Raw genomic sequence first — 17,441 nt, forward strand, 5'->3', positions numbered from 1 at the left:
AAAGTCTTCATCTTCTGAATATGATTCAAAGAAAGTTGCCTAATTTATGAGAATGGATGAGAATGGATGGATTGAAAGCATTTCATCTCATTGAGAATGAGTATTGACAATAATAGTAGAATCATTCAATGTCGATTTGAAACTATTTCAAATAAATTTCGTTATTGCAATCTGCCACATTTTTTAAGTGTTTGGTGACAAATGTTGGTCAGTTTGTTATTTTCCATTTTTGAGGTGTCACGCCGATTTCTTGAATGAAAGATTTCTCTTGTTGAACGTGATTTCCAGATATCAAGCTAAATGAAAATCCAAATGTTGTCGATATTCGTTGAAATTGAAAATTCATGAAGGAAAGCAACATTTCCATACAATTACAATTTGTTTCTTATCACCACTCGAGATGATCTTGTTTCATGTGATCTTTCGAATGAACTTGTGAAAGATCCTAATTACAAAAGTGAAACTGTTCAATAAAAATTACGTTAAATGCAATGTTTTAAAGATGTTGATGAATATTTCATTTACAGTCGTCCTCAAAAGGTAATATACTGTCGAGTTCACTCATTCCCAATTACGAAAACATTTCTAATAATTCATTCAACATCCAATAGAGAATCTTCAAACTATGAAAACATGATCTCCACAATCTCCCCATTAAGTCGAATATTCCAAACCAATTAGTACTTTGAATTAAGGGCATTTAACCTATTTGGATGCTTATTTCCCCTTAATTGGACAATTGCACTACGGTACTTCCTCAACAGTCCATTGAGATTTTTTAGATAAAATACCCAAAATTCAAGGCACCTTGAAAATAGTTTAAAGGAAGCCATGCATGTGAGATGATGAAGAAGGCATGTTTGCATGCGAAAGTTATGATGAAATCTAGTCATGTACATGTTGGTGCACATGACAGTATGTGAGAAGATTACATGTCTACTCTTTGATGTTGTAAGGGCATGTCTGAATGAAAATCCACACATTGGATGGAGATGTATGTGTGATGATAAGAGAGATACTCATCTTGATTAGATCTTTTACTTCTGCAGAGTTGGAAATAATTAAGAACTGTTTGTCAATAGTACTTACCAAGTTTTTGTTTTCCTTCATGTAATCATGGTGATGTAAATTGACATCATGTTTGTCAAGAATGAACATGAATCAAGTGTTTAGCATGGAGTGGTTGTGCGTCACTACTCCATCAACATGTGAAATTATTTCACACCAACAAGAACAAAAGGTAATTTAGCAACAAAACACATATATGGCAAAGCACACCCCCATTATCACCAAGCAAACTGTTCTTTCAAGATGTTCCATCACCTCACTTGAATCTCGGTTAGTGGTGCTACCATTGAAAGTTGTTGATTTAAATCTTGTCCACCAAAAGATGAGAGGAAGTAGTGCGCACCTCATTGTTGCCTGGTTGGTGATGTTGTTCTTGTTGTTGAATTGGTAATAACCAACTCAAACAAACAGCCTCAACAAGAGTGCATTTCATTGCTTTGCAATTTGCTTTCTTTTTTTCTAAAGTGTTGTTCATCATCATATCGCTTAATATTTATTTTAAGAGAGTAATCAGGTGGTGTGTGATTCTTGGACTAGTAGTGCGCAGAGTGATTATTAGTATTATTATTATTAATTATAATCAATTATTTATATCTTTAAAATCATCAACACATCAAATATTTAATAAGGGTTTGAGTTGTTTCCCGCCAAAAATATAATTGACTCTTGAAAGGGGTAGGTACCTACCTGATCATTTATTTATAATATTATTTAATATTATAATATCTAAGATCTTGCTTCGAAACTCTATCAATTGATTTCTTTTAAATTTTTAAGAACTGTAGAATCATAAGAATTACCAAATAGAACGGACCAAAGCAAAAGAGAGTAAAATCTGCGATATATCTCAAATCACATCCAATTTAATCTTAAGAATCCGAGATTCTATTTTTACGCCAAGTCGCTACAAGTACGGAAGTAAAGAGCCATAGAGTGAAATTTTTTTGCTATTAGATTGTGGACTCCATTGTGTTTTAGTGGTCGAGTGACAGTTTCAAAGTTATAAGAAACTCTAAAAAATTGAACACATCTCTCACTTTGAGGTTCCATTACTGAGAGAATAGTTTCGAATAATTATGTCGGAAAGTGACGAATCTTCAAGGGAGGAATTGGCAACGAACAGTGTTTCGAATAGTGCTTCATCTGCTGTTGGTTATCTACATGTGAAAATGCCCCAAACAATTCTCTCAAAACGACAAAGACCAGGCATAAACTATTCAAATCAGCAACAACACAAAAATCCATCATCAGACCCATCACAATTTAACATTGTAGACGAAACAGACAAGACAACACTCGATGTCAATAAGAAACTAAGAAAGAAGCGAAAGAAAAATCTACCTCCATTCCTTTCGAATACATGTCAACAACAAAAATCATCAACACCAAACAGCAGCAACGACAATTTAAATAATGGTAATAATAATGAAGAGGAAATTTTGGATTCAATCGAAGATATCGATCCTTCCATCAAGGTCTATGCATTCGAAAAACCACTAATGACAAGCGCTACCAATTTTAAAGATAATTACTTCATACTGACACCTGTCGTGAACAATACTACATCTAGCACATCTAATAATGCTACTGTTAATTCTACAACTCAACATGTTTCCTCTCCATCAAGAAAATCTCAAAATCAAACTATCTCAACTAATCCGCACCGAAAAAATTCTAGACGAAAATGTTCGTCTTCCTCCTCTTCAAACTCTTCCAATAACAATAATACTTCAGCAGCATTACTTTCGAATAATAATCTGTCTAGTACTACTCCACATGTTGTAAATTCGACAAGTGCTGTACATGTTCATAACGCTAGGAAATCGAGTCAACAACAACAACAAGTATCACATGTGATTATTGAGTATCCACAACAACATCAACAACAACAACTTGCAAATCAACAACAGTGTGAATTAGGTGGATATGAGAATGGTAATACGGTGTTCAAGTTTGGTAATTCCTCATCTGTTCGTGAAGTTTCTGGCATGGATAAATTGACTGAGAATCCCCTTAATGATTTTTTACAACTACAATCCTCGTTGAATAGTAATAATGCGGGTAATAGTGGTGTGTCTTCGGCAGTTGCCTTGCTAGCATCAGTATTGGCCAATAACCAAGTTTCGAATAATGATTCGAATGGTTCATCTATGGCTTTTGATTACGATTCCATGATATCCATGTTGGATAAATTGCTTTGCAGGCAACCAAACATGTCATCTTCATCTGGTGCATCTTCATCTGATAACATGTTATACAACATGCACAATAATAACACAACTAGTCCAACAAGTTTAGTTTCAAATACTAATCCTTCAAATCTATTCATGACAAGTGGCAACAACATGCAACATGGTACCTCCTCCACAACATCCCAAAATCAACTCAATAATTTATCCCTTCAACTCATTTCACAAATTGTTGAACTCTTAATTCAACGATATCAACAACAATTACAAAGCGTATTAAGCCAAAATCAAATATCGAATTCTTCATCATTGAATAATTCTCCAATTTCCAATCCAACCTCCAATTTTGTACAACATTTATTTAATCAAGATCCTCAAGTTTCGAATATTTCGACGAACCTATCTCAATATATAATGAATGCTCGATTTCCATCCAATGATGATTCGAATAATCAATTGCCACAAATGGTAGATCAGCAACAACTGAATCAGACATCCATGCAACCAAATAATGTTTCGTCCTCCTCAAACGAAACAATTTCACAACAAGACATTCTAAGGTTTATTCTCCAAAATCAACATCTTCTCTTTCCAAATTCGAATAATCAATCAAATAATCAATAAATTGAAAGTTTGAAACTCTTCTCAAAACTTCAATAATTGTCATTGTAATCTTAATTCGCATCTTTACAATGACAAGTTCACATTTCCAATCAGCGCTGATGAACTTGCCACAAAATTTACAATAAAAAAAAAATGGCATCACTTGAGGAACAGCTTTTACTTCGTCGTCAATTAATCTTCTCCAAAGTTACGGAAAAGATTGGACCTTCCCTTCCCAATGATGATAAAAAAGAGGCAAATTTAATGATTCGGGTGGCATGTTTCGTCTATAAAAAAGATGGAGCCGATCGACATTGGAAAGACCTGTTGCAAGCCTTGACTGATACCTCACATCCTAAGGAGAGAATTATTAAGAAAGATGATCACAGTGATGGACATGAGATGATGCCTCACTTGTTGAATTTGAAAAGAGTTCAATTTGAATGTATTCAATTTGATCCGAATGATATTGGAAATGGTCAATTGATAACTAAAAAGATACATGTTGTGTTTTGTGGAGGAGGATTGGGTCCTGCACATGCTAGTCAATTGGGAGGAAAAGGAAAGAGGGAAATTATCAAGTTCTTGGAACAGGGAGGAGGTTATATTGGATGTTGTGCTGGAGCTTATTTAGCATGTAGGTAATCTGTGATATTTATTGAATATTCTAATATTGAATGGAATGAAAAATAGGCACAGCGTATGATGCTTCTTTAAGTTTCTGGAATTATGGATTGATTGACTATCATATTCTTGATTTGTCAATGTGAAAACACTCCACAAGGTTCTGATATTCTCGTTTCAAACTTGAACGACTCTATTAGAAATGTCTATTACAGAAATGGACCTCTCTTTACACCAGTTACAGATGAAAAACTTCGTGAAAAGTATTCGGGAAACAAGATTGGACAATCGATGGTTTTACAAAATTTCAAACAAGAATTCACAAAGAAGAAGGTTGATTTGGAATCCAAATCAGTCATGATCGATACTCCCTCCATAATTGCCAATCAATATGGTCAGGGAAGGGTTGTGGTGTTTAGTGCACACCCAGAAGCTTCAGATGAACAGGTTAGAAATGAATTCAAATGTGCCTTTGTTTGGGCTTCCTCTCAATTGATTTATTGAAAACACAATCTTAATGATTTTTTGGTAGTGTAACTGCCAATGTGATAATGACAATGAGGATGGACAGACAGACATTGAATGCCACCAATGACCAAAATGTTGATTTTGCCAATTGTCCATATTTTCTTGCTCCTCTCACTTCATGACTTGAATATTTAAAGACAAACATGTATGGAATGCAAGCAAAGAAGGGTGTAAAGATGAAGAATACTAGAAATGAAATGACAGTAGCAATCAAAAAGGCATTCTTTGCCTTGTCAGTTTGATGTTTCTCATGAAACCAATTGTTGGTTCCAGCATTTGTGTAGGGATGTTCTTGTCTATTCACAAGAGGAGTTGAGGTTGTTTCAGCTGTTGTAGTATAAACCTGCTGTTGTTGCTGAGGAGGAATCAGATTTTGTTTCAAATTCTCATGGAATGGATGCGATGTATAATGAATCGCTTGAGGAGGTGGAGGGATTTCTCCATTACTTGGATAGGCAGAATTACTGTACGAAGTAGAATTGACTGTTGCTTGGTAATTGGTTGGATTCATTTTTTCAAAATTTGTTTCTTCAATTTGAAATGATCTTATTTCAAACAATTGCCTCTTTTGGAATTGTTACAAAATTGGAAATGTAATATTTTTACATTAAAATACTCTCAAAGAAAAAGGTTTATTTTGGAGTAATTTTGGTCGTACGAAGGAAGAGGAATAAACGTAGTGGTTGTCGTCGTAGTGGAGGAAACGAAAGGATTAAGATTCCAAAGTTCCTGCGCTTATAAGCTTTTATTCATTAATTTTCCAAATTGATTTTGAAATGATATTTGAATTAGGGGCATTGTGATGGATAATGATGGACACACATGTGGTTTACATGTGGTTAGTCTTGAATGGGTTGATAGGCATGTCCTTGAGAATCATAATATTCAGGAGGAGGAGAATCTTCATATGCTGGAGGTTGTGTAGTGGTGCTCAATTGACCACTTCGTGTTTTCTCAGGAATTATTCCAAAATCTTCAGCTAACAACTCAATTGTGAGTGTTCCCTTTTGTGCATTGTGCAAATTCAAAGTCAATTGTTGAGCTATTCCTTTTTCCAAACTGTCCAATGACACTGATGCCTTGCCAATCACATCATTCACCAATCGATCATAATCAAAAACTTCAAAATAAATAGTTTCTATCTCAGGATTAAAATTTGAAGGTAAATCCATGTGGAAAGTGGCATTCCAATCTGGATTGCAATTCTTCTTGATGACTTCTGTTCGTAATTGAATGGTACCGAGTTGAATTTTGACAAATGGATCTTTAAACAATTAATGGAATGTTAAACAAGATAATTTGATGAGAAATAAACTTACCAGAAGTGCCTCCTCGATCCTTTGCATCTAAATCTCGGCAGTTAATAACTGTTAATTTGAGTTTTGGCATTTTTTTGATTGATATGACGCTTGACTTTTGTGAAAAAGGATACATGTCGGACTAATAAGGTTTATAGTTCAACATTTATTGATTATATTGTGGTGGATAACTTGGTGGTGGTGGTTGAGAATAACCAATTGGTGGATACCCTTGAAAATTTTGATTTGGATATTGAGATTGATCTGAATATTGAGGTGGTGGTGGTTGACATTGAGATTGATCTGAATATTGGGGAGGAGGAGGTTGTGAATTGAATGAGTTATCATTTTGAGGAGGAGGTTGATTAGGAATTGGGTATTGAGGAGGTGATACAGATGATTGATTATTCGAATAGTATTGAGGTGGAGGAGGAGATGAATTGCTGCTATCGTATTGTGGAGGTGGAGGAGTGGGAGGTTGTGTGTTAAAATTATTAATATTCGAATGATTATAATTCAATTGAGTGGCACTTCTGTTGTGAACAGATTGTTGTGTTGGCAGAGTTGGTGGTTTAATTTCTGGAATTATTCCAAAATCCTCAGCTAGTAACTCAATGGTGAGTGTTCCTTTGTGTGCATTGTGTAAATTCAATGTCATTTGTTGAGCTATTCCTTTTTCCAAGTTGTCCAATCGAGCAGATGTCTTTCCAATCAAATCATTTGATGAAAATCTATCATAATCATAAACATCAAAGTAAATACTTTCAAATTCTGGATCAAATTTTGCTGGCAAATCCAAATTAAAAACAGCATTCCAATCTGGGTTACAATTCTTCTTGACAATTTCAGTTTTAACTTGAAGAGTGCCAATTTTAATTTTGACAAATGGGTCTTTAAAGAGTCATGATGATTTGATATTATGTCAACAATTTAACCTACCTGAAGTGCCACCCATATCTTTGGCATCTAAATCCCGAGCATGAATAACTGTGAGTTTGAGTTTTGGCATTTTTTTAAAGTTGACTTGGTTTGTGATTGATGTTTAGATTCCATTATTGAAATTACAATAAATTCATTGATAAGCATTAAATTGCTAGTTTAAATTACAAATTTATAGTACACAATTATTGGAATGGTTGTGGAGGATATCCCATTTGAGGTGGGTAACCCATTTGAGGTGGGTAACCCATTTGAGGTTGTTGAGGGTAACCTTGCATTGGCTGTTGTGGATAGCCTTGCATTGGTTGTTGAGGATAACCTTGCATTGGTGGTTGTTGTGGATAACCTTGTTGCATTTGAGGGTAACCTTGCATTGGTGGTTGTTGTGGATATTGTTGATAACCCATTTGAGGTTGTTGTTGGGGATAACCTTGCATTGGTTGTTGTTGAGGGTAGCCCATTGGTTGTTGAGGATATCCATAACCTTGCACTCCCTGTGGTTGATAACCCATTGGTTGTTGTTGTTGTTGTTGTGGATAACCATAACCTTGAACTGGTGGACCTTGATTGAGTGGTTGTGATTGAGTAACTGATTGAGTTGGCATGGCTTGTCCAAAATCTTCAGCCAACAATTCCACAGTCAAAGTACCCAACTTGGAATATTGCAATTTGAGATCGACACGTTGTGGTTGTCCCTTATATAAAGTTCCCAAAGCAACTGTTGCCTTACCAATAATATCATTTCCTCCAAAACGATCATAATCATAAACTTCAAAGACAGCACTTTCACTGGCTGGATTAACAGAAGGAGGCAAATCAAAGAACAAGGTTGTGTTCCATGTTGGATTGCAATTTTTGCTGATGTGATCAGTCTTTCTTTGAACGGAACCAATTGTTACTCTAACATATGGATCTAAATAGTATTAATTAATTAATATATAATGATGATGATAATGAATGATTATTAATATATATATGAATAATATTTGTTAACCAATCACAAAATCATTGTTAATGTACAAAACAATATTAAATATATTAAAATCGATTGTACATTGTAGTTGAATAACACAAATAATATAAGAAATATTTCATTGTTATAAGAAATTCATCATCATGGATGTAACATCACCAAAATTCATCATCATCATCACATGTAAAATTAAATCATCATCAAATTCGCATCATCAACCTACCAGAAGTACCACCAACATCCTTTCCTTCCAAATTTCTAGCAGAAATAACAGTAATCTTGAGTTTGCCCATTCTTTGTGTGTCTATTTTTTGCTAAAGTTTCCATTCCGTGTTGCTTGTTTGAGAAACTCATCGCGTTTCATGTGTTTTATAAATAAGAATGGATCGCTCATGTTCATGTGTGTATTTTTACCGCCAAAAAAAACTACAATATGAACTTTGTTTTATTCCTTACCTCTGGGGTTGATGATGGGAATGTAAAATTATAATTTAATATAACAGTTAGTTTATTAAGTTTGACTTGGATGAGGAGAACCTCTCAAGTGAGGAAGAATAGTATGATGTTGGGAATGATGAGGTTTGAAATGAGAAATAATTGGTCTGATTATATGATGAGAACCAAATACTTTGAATGGTGGTTGGACGGTATCACCCGATTGTTGTGGTGTAGGAATGGAAATTTGTGGCAATTGTTCTTGTTGGACGGTATCACCTGATTGTTGAGGGGTTGGAATGGAAACTTGTGGTAATTGTTCTTGTTGGACAGTATCGCCTGATTGTTGTGGAGTTGGAATGGAAATTTGTGGAAGTTGGCAATCAACTAAACAATTGGCAATAATGAAGCATGAAATGAATAGCAAGAGAATGAGAAATTTAGTCATCTTTTTTGAAAATGTTACTAATACCTTTTCATTCTTCCTGAATTTGAATCATTGTAATGCCAATGAACAATGTTAAATTGATATGTTTCGTTTAAGGATATTTACAGTTTAAAGATTTTTCCCAAGAGAGGATTTGGACACTTTGGTATTTTCAAGCAGATGGTAATGTTATATTTATATAGTAATTCATCTTTTGTGAAGTTAGAAATCCAACTGTTTGTGACCTCTGCGTGTTAGAAGAAGAAGGAGAACTATATAAGGAAGATAATGTATTATTTACACAATTTCAAGAAGAAATTCAAATTATTGATATGGTGGATATCCTTGTTGAGGAGGATATTGTTGTGGTGGATATTGTTGTGGGTATCCTTGTTGTGGTGGAAAACCACCTTGTTGTGGGTATCCTTGTTCAGGAGGATAGCCATATCCTTGCATTGGAGGTTGTCCATAGTATGGTTGTTGTGGATATCCTTGTTGTGGTGGATACATTTGTTGTTGAGGGTAACCTTGTTGAGGGTAACCTTGTTGAGGATATCCTTGTTGTTGTGGTGGAAAACCACCTTGTTGTGGATTAGTTGTGGTTTGAGTAGTAGTTGGTATGGCTTGTCCAAAATCTTCTGCCAACAATTCAACAGATAAGATTCCATTCCTTGAGTTGGCCAACCTTAAATCAACTTTTTGAGCGTGTCCTTTGTAAAGTGTTCCCAAAGCAATTGTTGCTCTTCCAATCAAGTCAGAAGATCCCAAACGATCATAATCAAAAACTTCAAAAGAAGCTGATTCTGTGGCTGGGTTGACACTTGGTGGCAAATCAAAGAAGAGAGAAGTATTCCAAGTTGGATTAGTAGTCTTGGTCAAGTGGTCAGTCTTGTGTTTAATTGTTCCAACAGAAACAACAACAAAAGGATCTATTCAGTGTTTAAAATATGATATTATTATTCAGTAGGATTATACAGATGTAAGTGTAATGATCAATGAAATTGTTTAAATAGTAACACCTACCTGATGTACCTCCAATATCCTTTCCTTCTAAATCACGTGCAGAAATGATGGTTACTTTAAGTTTGCCCATTGTTGATGATTGTTAAATTAATTGATGAACAGTGTTTGAGGTGTTTTTTTTGTTTTTAGAAATTATTGGTTTTGCAAAAGTTCCAATTTTAAATCTCAGAACGAATATTGGCAAGTTCAAAAAAGTTGCTCGCCCAATTAGATCGCCATCAAATTAAACAATTATGGACTTTTGGGTAAATAACAAAAAATTGAAAGCAAGGTCAAGGGCATGCTTCATTGTAACAAAACTGTAGTCCTTGAGAATTATTAATAATATAATTATTATTTTTATGTTAGAAATATTCAAAATTAAGGTATTTCCAAAAAAGTTAAGCACAATTATCAAACAAAAACAGAAAAAAAATGTTCAAACACCAAGCTCAAACATTTCCCGCCAATTTTCATCAAGATGATGAAAGCGCACTAGATGATATTGAAACAACACTCTCAATACATAATAATCCATCTTGTTTTAATCATCATCAATTATTGTCTTCCGATACCATCACAATCATTGCAAGTTTCTTGCCAATTTCCGATTGGTTTTCAATGAGTGCTGTGAATGAGTGTTGGTTTCAAGCTATGCATCACGGAATGAATCATGAATGGAAGAGAATTTATTATAAGGAATGGAAATTGGATCGAATCATTGCTCATCATGACCATTTGAAACTTTATGATGAAAATGATTTAAAGATGGAAAAGGGAAAATTTAATCCTGGTAAAGGAGAAGAAGAAGAACAGCACGATGAGGAAGATAATGATCATGATGATGATTTGAGAGGTGATGAGGAGGGAACAGTGGATTGGATGAGAGTGATTCAATACTATTTAAACAAATTACCAATCAAGACAGAAACTGTGGAGAGAGGAGAATGTTTAAACTTTTGTGAGGAGAGGAATAAGAGAATGGAATGGGAAAGTCCAATAATACAGAATGGAAAGGGAATTGTGGAGGGAGAGAATAGTTTTAGTATCTTTCAATTCTCGTTTCATGTATTGAATAGAATGAAAGAGTCGATTGAGAATTTCAAAAATATGGACGAAAGCTTGGAAGATCTGCAGCTGGAACTATTTAAACAATATAGAGTTTGTCTATTTATGGAATATTTGAGTTTGGGATTTAGACCTAGTGTAGTTTCAGATGTAGTTAATATTTGGGAAGGAATTTATGATAATGAACCCATTCTAACATTACCTCTAGTTTCCTTTCTCTTTATACTACATCAAGACAATCCAATAGAAATCATGGAAGAGTTCATTCAGGAGGAATATGGTGAAATCTCCAATTGGATCTACGTTTCACTTTCTCAATGTCCACAAGATCGATTAGGATTCTCTCTAATTTTGAAAGAATTGGATCTCACTAACTTTTCCTATGATTGGAATGGAAAGCTCCCTTGGTACCATCAAACTGATATCAATGAAAAGAATTTCCCACTCTACCTTGGAGTTTCCCAACATTTAGCTGATTATGAAACAAGCTACTACATGGATGATTATGACACCTCTCCATGTCGAGTCTATCATTTGAGTATTTCATGTGAATTATTGGCAACTCATCATGTCAAATTGTACAGAGAGGAAAAGATAATGAATTATTAACTGTATCTCTCAGTATTCTTCAATATTTTGTAATAATAATTGCAAAGTTCTCGTGAGAAAAATTCTGAAAAATGTAATATTCTAAAAATTCTAAAAGTAACTTCATCTCCATCAAAAACAACAACAAAAAAAAAGAATGACAATTTCTAAACCACCTCCATCTTCAGGTAATAATAATACCTCAACAGGAGCAGTAGAAGAATCCATTATTTTGCAACAAGCTTTATATTGTATAGAAGATAATTATGATGTGATGATGGCCTCACCAATCACGCTCCAACTCATCTCATCAATTTGTACCAATATTGTGACTCATCCGAACGAGGAAAAGTTTAGAAAGATTAAAATTGCCAATCCAAAGTTTAATGACTTTGTGATGGGCGTTGAAGGAGCTGTAAATTTATTAATGTTGTGTGGATTTGAAATTGATGATAGTGGAGAGTATATTATTCTCAAGAAGGAGAATTTTGTTGCTAGTGATTTGAAGGATTTGATTGCTGCCATTGATATCAAGACAAAGAATAATTTAACTACACCACAAAAGCCAAGTAGTAGTAGTTCAGCATCATCAAGTGTTGTGAAACCAACTGGTAGCAGCAGTTCAGTTTCCGATGCTGAAATAGAAGAGAGAAAGAAGAAAATGATGGAAGAAAAGAAAAAGATTCAAGCTGAAAAGGACAAAATCAAGCAACAATTGCTTGCTGATAAGGAGGAAAGAAAGCATTTGCCAACTGGTGTTTGCTCTAGAAAGACTACCAAACCAAATAGCACTTCTAAAAAGACTTTTAGAGACATTGGCGTCGAGCTCAACAAGGGAGGAGGCTGATGTTAATGGCAAGGAAGTTGAGAAAGAGATAGAATTTGATTGTTGTTCACTTGATTGGAAGAAGATTGAAAATATTTGAAATAGCTTAATTAGTATTTGAGAATCTTGATTCCAAAAAGTGATAGCATGTTTTGAGGATGACGATGTAAATGGTCAATTCAGCTTGTATTGCACCCTCAAATAGGTCAACAAGCAATCATTCACATCTGAGATCAACATGTTAAAACATGTCAAATTTGAACTTGATTGATTTCTTTGCCTAGATATTTTAAATATCTTTTTATTAAATAATAAATTAATGATGTAAAACATTTCTACATTCCTCACACAAAGTTTAAATATCTATTTACAAAGTACCGAATTGAACATAGACAGCTCTAAATTCCCATATTCTCTTCAATAAGAGACCTGCAAAACCAACAAAGATAGCACCAATCAAGACAACAACAAGAGCCCACCAGTCAAATCCGATATGAGTTCCAAATTGAACAGCAAAATCCAAAACCAAATAAATTCCACTGAATGGAACAAGTGAAACAATACTTGTAAACAACCACATACAAGCCAATACTAGAATAGTGTTGATATAATTCTTGTGAGTTTTCAAGAGACCAAAGAAGAATTCTTTCCTTATGATCATTATGCATGATATTAAACCACAAGTAGCTCCAAACAAACTCATCAATGCAGCAATTACCAAACAAAAAACACTAATTCCACTAAAAAGACTCACTTGATCATCTTCCAAATATCCGTTATCTTCATAATAATCCTCATTCTTATCATACTTTGCATGATAATCTTGCACAAAATCAATAGTCAACTTGATTTCAACAAATGACAAGATTAAAAAGATAACCGCATAAACGAAATTCAAAATTGCTGCAATCAATGGAATTAATACCCTGATAGGTTTTGGATCTCCAGCACCTCCCACAACACTACTACTAATATCACTCTTTTCAATTGAAACTCTAATATTATCAACTGATGGTTCGGCAATTGGCTCTGTTCTTTCAACTTTTTCATCAACCGTTTCTTCATCATTAATTTTCTCCTTTTTTTCATGATAATGATCTTCGGAGGTATTATTTACTTCTTCTTCATGATGAGAAGATGATGTTGTTTCTTGTTGTATCATTTCATCTTCCAATTCTATTGTTTCTTCGCGATAGACAGGTATTGTTGTTTGTTCTTCCTCTTCATGTTGTTCTTCATGTTGTTGTGATGATTCTTCGTTAATCACCTCATCAACCATATGACTCACAGTGTTGTTGTTGTTATTTTCATTATTGGACATTTTTTTGCTAATTATTTTTTTTTTAAATCTTTTGTAAAATGTGTTTCAATTAATATTATTGGAGCAATGACTATTTGAGTGAGGGTTGCCAATTGGTTGTTGTGGAATGCATTGGAGAGTTGACTGCTTGTTGTGAAATGTATTGGTTTGTTGGGTCGCCCTTGTATGTAAAATAATTGTAATGATATTTTAAATCTCCGATTCAAATTCGAAACTTAGTTCTATTGGGGAATCCAAAAGATGCATTCAGAGTGATAAGTAAGATATTCAAGATCCTATTGTTTGTAAAATAAATAATTTATATTCTTCTTTCACTTTGTGAGTAAGTGTTGGCATTTCTGTTACCACCATAATTGTTTTGTTGGGAAGCATAAGGACTTTGTCTAGCTTGGGAGTATGGGCTAGTAGATGGTTGTTGATTGGATGGTTGTTGATTGTTGTTGGCAGTAGTGGAATAAGGTGATTGTTGGGCAGCAACTGTGGCAGCGTATGGACTTTGGGAGTAAGGTGATTGTTGAGGAGTTGAGGAAGCATAAGGTGATGGGGCATACGGACTTGTTTGTGGTGTAGAACTGTATGGAGACTTTTGATAATTATTGTTAGAATTGGACGAGTATGGACTATTTTGATAATTTGGAGGATTAGTTCTTTGACCTCTATCATATGAATCATCTCTTCTTTGATACCTACTATCACCACCATAATTTCTATTTTCATTTCTATTATCATTTCTATTATCATTTCTATCAGAATAGTTGCGATTATTATTTCTATCACCAGAATAGTCTCTGTTGTATCTGTTGTTATTATCATTTCGGTTATTATCATAGTTTCTGTCAGAATTATTTCTATATGAATTATTTCTGTCATCTCTATTGTCATTTCTTTGGTAATCCCTGTTATCATTACGTTGATAATTCGATCTGTCACCTCTGTCATAATTTCTATTATCTCTGTTATCATTACGTTGATAGTTATTGTCTCCTCTATTTCTATTGTGGAAGTTGCCACTTCTTGAAAAGTCTACACGTTCTCTATTGTTATAGTCGTGTCTGCCTCCACCTCCATTTCTTCTAAAGCTCAAATAGTTATTTCTTGGTTTACCATTCATAATATTATCAATCATTTCTCTTGAAGAGCAGAAAGTGACAGTCTTTTCACCATTTTGTCCAATTACAACTGGAACACTGCCTGAATCCAAAATTGTTGGCAACATTCTTGGAGGAAGTGTTACATTTGGTAATAATTTGGCAATATACTTGCACTTGGATTTTTCAACCAATGGGAAATCAAAACAAGCACTAACAGCTGCAGTCTCTGCAACATCATCTAATAAATCAGCTTTCCATGGTACCTTAACCATATCTGAAGGTGCCACCGAGAGTGGATCTTGTCTGAATGTACCTGCAACATCTTTTGATGCCTTATTAAAGTCAACAAAGGAACTATCATCCAAATAGCATGACATGATTGAATTTTGGAGTGGATGTTCAAAGTGAACATATAGAGTAGTATTGCCTAGAGTATTTCTTTCCTTTTCCTCACTTGACAATTTAGGTTCAACAGTCTTGATGGCTGCTTGTAATTCTTCTTGATCAATGAAAGGAAGTAAGCATACACCCATCCATGTCTTGGTCTTTCCATTCAAATCAATCTTGAAATCTGTAGGGTAATAGTTAATAATTGGACTATCATCAGACAACATCAATTCACGATAACATGGAGGAAGAGCATGAGAACTTCTTGGAGGTAAAACACCCAACAATTGAGAGAAAGGTTTGTAAGGTTGACCTTTCTTAAAATTGAGACCAAGTTTTGAACTATCAACCATGGCCATATCAGAAGCAAACGGAGCAAAATGGTAAGGATAGAACCAATCCCAAGAATCACAACCAGTATAATAATATCTAAATACCCAAACCAAACCTTCCAAATATTTCAAAGAAACATCCCAATATTCATCAGTTCCAATATTAATATCCATCTTGTCCTTGTAATATCTTTCCTTCCATCCCTGAGAACCCAATTTCACTGTATCAGGGAATTTTTCGGTATCAACATTCTTTGCTTCATCAAGTCTTAATTTCAAGCTATCTTGATATTGTTTGGAATCCATTTTAGAGATGGAAGATGAGGCAGCACCTTCAACCGAAGTTGTGGCTGTAGATGATGGTTCGGATGGTTGTTCCTCAGTTTCTTTTAACTTTTTTTCAACAGGAGCTTCCTCTTCCAATTCTTCATTTTCCTCCTCATCCTTTTTTCTTTTACCTAGGAATGATTTTTCAGGTGTATTTTCCAATCCTTGCTTTTTTCTGAAATCTTCATATGGATTTGTAATGTGACCAAACTTTCCACGATGTTCTTTCAAAATTGGAACAATTTCAACACCTTCAGGTTTGTATGATTGATCCTTTCTTTCCTTTTGTTCACGCTTACGTTGTTCTTGTTGTTTTTTAAAGTATTCTTCTCTCTTTTCTCTGACAGAGAATATTTTATCTTCATACTCTGAAACTTGTTTGAGCAGATACTGGACACGTGAAACATTGACATCACCATTTTCTGTAAGATAACCACCCATAACAGGTAAACTCTCCTTGTACAATGCAAGTAACAAGTCAATTGCACCTTCTCTAATATCCAAAGAAGGTAAATGAGGTAAGAAATCGTTACCAACAAAGAAGCAAATAAAGACAAAATCATCCAAGCCTCTCTCAAATTCATATTGGAACGGAAGACGATCAGTTTCTTGTAGCAATTCAATTTCCAAATATTCTCTCAGTACACTAATGTGTAAAATTTCTAATGGCTTGTATTCATAGGGATGGGCACCACTATTCTTCTTTTCCACATCATAACCCTTTCCTCCAGAATTTTTACCAAAATTGACTTTTTCTCTTAGATTGTAAAAGTATGGTTCGTGTGTTGCAAGAGCAAGCATTGTAAGATCAGCATCCAATCCATGGATAACATGACTAGTATTTGGATTATATCCTTTCATTTCTCTTTGGGATCTAATAAAATCCATAATTTTATGTTCTCCTTCACCTGGAACATTTGCATCACTTAAAATAATTTTGACCTTTTTCCATCCTTCATCAGTGGTCAACTTCATGTGAATGAAATATCTTAGAGCTTTTCCTAGACGATACATGAAAGGAGTACCAGGAGTAATCACGTTTGAATCCCAATTATCTCCTGCAGGGTGAATTTCAAAATATTCATCCTCTTCCTCCTCCTGATTATTATTACTATCTTCAAATTCTTCATTGAGTGGCATATCATTATCTTCCATTAATAAACTAGCTAATTCCTTATTCTTGAAAGAAGAAAGTTTTTTCTTTTTCAAAATTCTAATTGGTTTCTCTGCAATAGAATCAATCTTTTCTGGTGGTGGTTCTAATCCACGACTAATTAATTCCTCACGTAAATCTCTTTCAACTTTCTTTTGATCTTCCATATCTTTTGCAGATTTATAACGACGAGCACGTTGTTGATTTTGTTTGGCTCTCGGAGCAGGACCATCAACAGCCATGAATAAAACTTTTCTTGGTC

The 17,441-nt window shown here is 34.4% G+C and overlaps 11 protein-coding genes across 11 annotated transcripts in view; 4 read left to right on the forward strand and 7 right to left on the reverse strand.

Moving 5' to 3' along the window:
* The window catches only part of NAEGRDRAFT_81526 (uncharacterized protein), a 5,791-nt gene extending 5,505 nt beyond the window's left edge, over positions 1 to 286 (forward strand). The window contains exon 2 of the mRNA XM_002671408.1: positions 4 to 286. The gene's annotated coding sequence lies outside the window, so the exon portion shown is untranslated. The remainder of the gene's footprint in view (positions 1 to 3) is intronic.
* A 1,858-nt stretch (positions 287 to 2,144) lies between these two features.
* NAEGRDRAFT_59446 (uncharacterized protein) lies at positions 2,145 to 3,904 on the forward strand (the record flags this gene model as incomplete). The annotated part of the gene is made up of 1 exon (XM_002671409.1): positions 2,145 to 3,904. One exon carries the CDS (start codon positions 2,145 to 2,147, stop codon positions 3,879 to 3,881), a length of 1,737 nt encoding a protein of 578 aa, XP_002671455.1. The 3' UTR covers positions 3,882 to 3,904.
* Positions 3,905 to 4,998: 1,094 nt separating this feature from the next.
* On the reverse strand, positions 4,999 to 5,523 carry NAEGRDRAFT_73552 (uncharacterized protein; the record flags this gene model as incomplete). The annotated part of the gene is made up of 1 exon (XM_002671469.1): positions 4,999 to 5,523. The coding sequence occupies one exon, from the start codon at positions 5,521 to 5,523 to the stop codon at positions 4,999 to 5,001; it is 525 nt and encodes a 174-aa protein (XP_002671515.1).
* A 328-nt stretch (positions 5,524 to 5,851) lies between these two features.
* Positions 5,852 to 6,184, reverse strand: NAEGRDRAFT_73553 (uncharacterized protein; the record flags this gene model as incomplete). Its single annotated transcript, XM_002671470.1, has 1 exon — positions 5,852 to 6,184. One exon carries the CDS (start codon positions 6,182 to 6,184, stop codon positions 5,852 to 5,854), a length of 333 nt encoding a protein of 110 aa, XP_002671516.1.
* Positions 6,185 to 6,476: 292 nt separating this feature from the next.
* Positions 6,477 to 7,319, reverse strand: NAEGRDRAFT_73554 (uncharacterized protein; the record flags this gene model as incomplete). The annotated part of the gene is made up of 2 exons (XM_002671471.1): positions 6,477 to 7,201; positions 7,250 to 7,319. 2 exons carry the CDS (start codon positions 7,317 to 7,319, stop codon positions 6,477 to 6,479), a joined length of 795 nt encoding a protein of 264 aa, XP_002671517.1.
* Positions 7,320 to 7,391: 72 nt separating this feature from the next.
* Positions 7,392 to 8,535, reverse strand: NAEGRDRAFT_81528 (uncharacterized protein). Its single transcript, XM_002671472.1, has 2 exons — positions 8,446 to 8,535; positions 7,392 to 8,162 (listed from the first exon to the last, which is right to left on the reverse strand). The coding sequence occupies exons 1-2, from the start codon at positions 8,513 to 8,515 to the stop codon at positions 7,435 to 7,437; spliced, it is 798 nt and encodes a 265-aa protein (XP_002671518.1). The 5' UTR covers positions 8,516 to 8,535; the 3' UTR covers positions 7,392 to 7,434.
* Positions 8,536 to 8,733: 198 nt separating this feature from the next.
* Positions 8,734 to 9,105, reverse strand: NAEGRDRAFT_73556 (uncharacterized protein; the record flags this gene model as incomplete). The annotated part of the gene is made up of 1 exon (XM_002671473.1): positions 8,734 to 9,105. The coding sequence occupies one exon, from the start codon at positions 9,103 to 9,105 to the stop codon at positions 8,734 to 8,736; it is 372 nt and encodes a 123-aa protein (XP_002671519.1).
* A 303-nt stretch (positions 9,106 to 9,408) lies between these two features.
* NAEGRDRAFT_73557 (uncharacterized protein) lies at positions 9,409 to 10,177 on the reverse strand (the record flags this gene model as incomplete). Its single annotated transcript, XM_002671474.1, has 2 exons — positions 9,409 to 10,013; positions 10,108 to 10,177. 2 exons carry the CDS (start codon positions 10,175 to 10,177, stop codon positions 9,409 to 9,411), a joined length of 675 nt encoding a protein of 224 aa, XP_002671520.1.
* Positions 10,178 to 10,521: 344 nt separating this feature from the next.
* Positions 10,522 to 11,763, forward strand: NAEGRDRAFT_73558 (uncharacterized protein; the record flags this gene model as incomplete). The annotated part of the gene is made up of 1 exon (XM_002671410.1): positions 10,522 to 11,763. The coding sequence occupies one exon, from the start codon at positions 10,522 to 10,524 to the stop codon at positions 11,761 to 11,763; it is 1,242 nt and encodes a 413-aa protein (XP_002671456.1).
* Positions 11,764 to 11,899: 136 nt separating this feature from the next.
* On the forward strand, positions 11,900 to 12,589 carry NAEGRDRAFT_73559 (uncharacterized protein; the record flags this gene model as incomplete). Its single annotated transcript, XM_002671411.1, has 1 exon — positions 11,900 to 12,589. The coding sequence occupies one exon, from the start codon at positions 11,900 to 11,902 to the stop codon at positions 12,587 to 12,589; it is 690 nt and encodes a 229-aa protein (XP_002671457.1).
* Positions 12,590 to 12,935: 346 nt separating this feature from the next.
* NAEGRDRAFT_73560 (uncharacterized protein) lies at positions 12,936 to 13,889 on the reverse strand (the record flags this gene model as incomplete). The annotated part of the gene is made up of 1 exon (XM_002671475.1): positions 12,936 to 13,889. The coding sequence occupies one exon, from the start codon at positions 13,887 to 13,889 to the stop codon at positions 12,936 to 12,938; it is 954 nt and encodes a 317-aa protein (XP_002671521.1).
* Between the last annotated feature and the right edge of the window lie 3,552 nt (positions 13,890 to 17,441).

Source organism: Naegleria gruberi (genome assembly GCF_000004985.1).
Source record: "Naegleria gruberi genomic scaffold NAEGRscaffold_61, whole genome shotgun sequence".
In the NCBI taxonomy this organism is placed as follows: Eukaryota; Heterolobosea; class Eutetramitea; order Acrasida; family Naegleriidae; genus Naegleria; species Naegleria gruberi.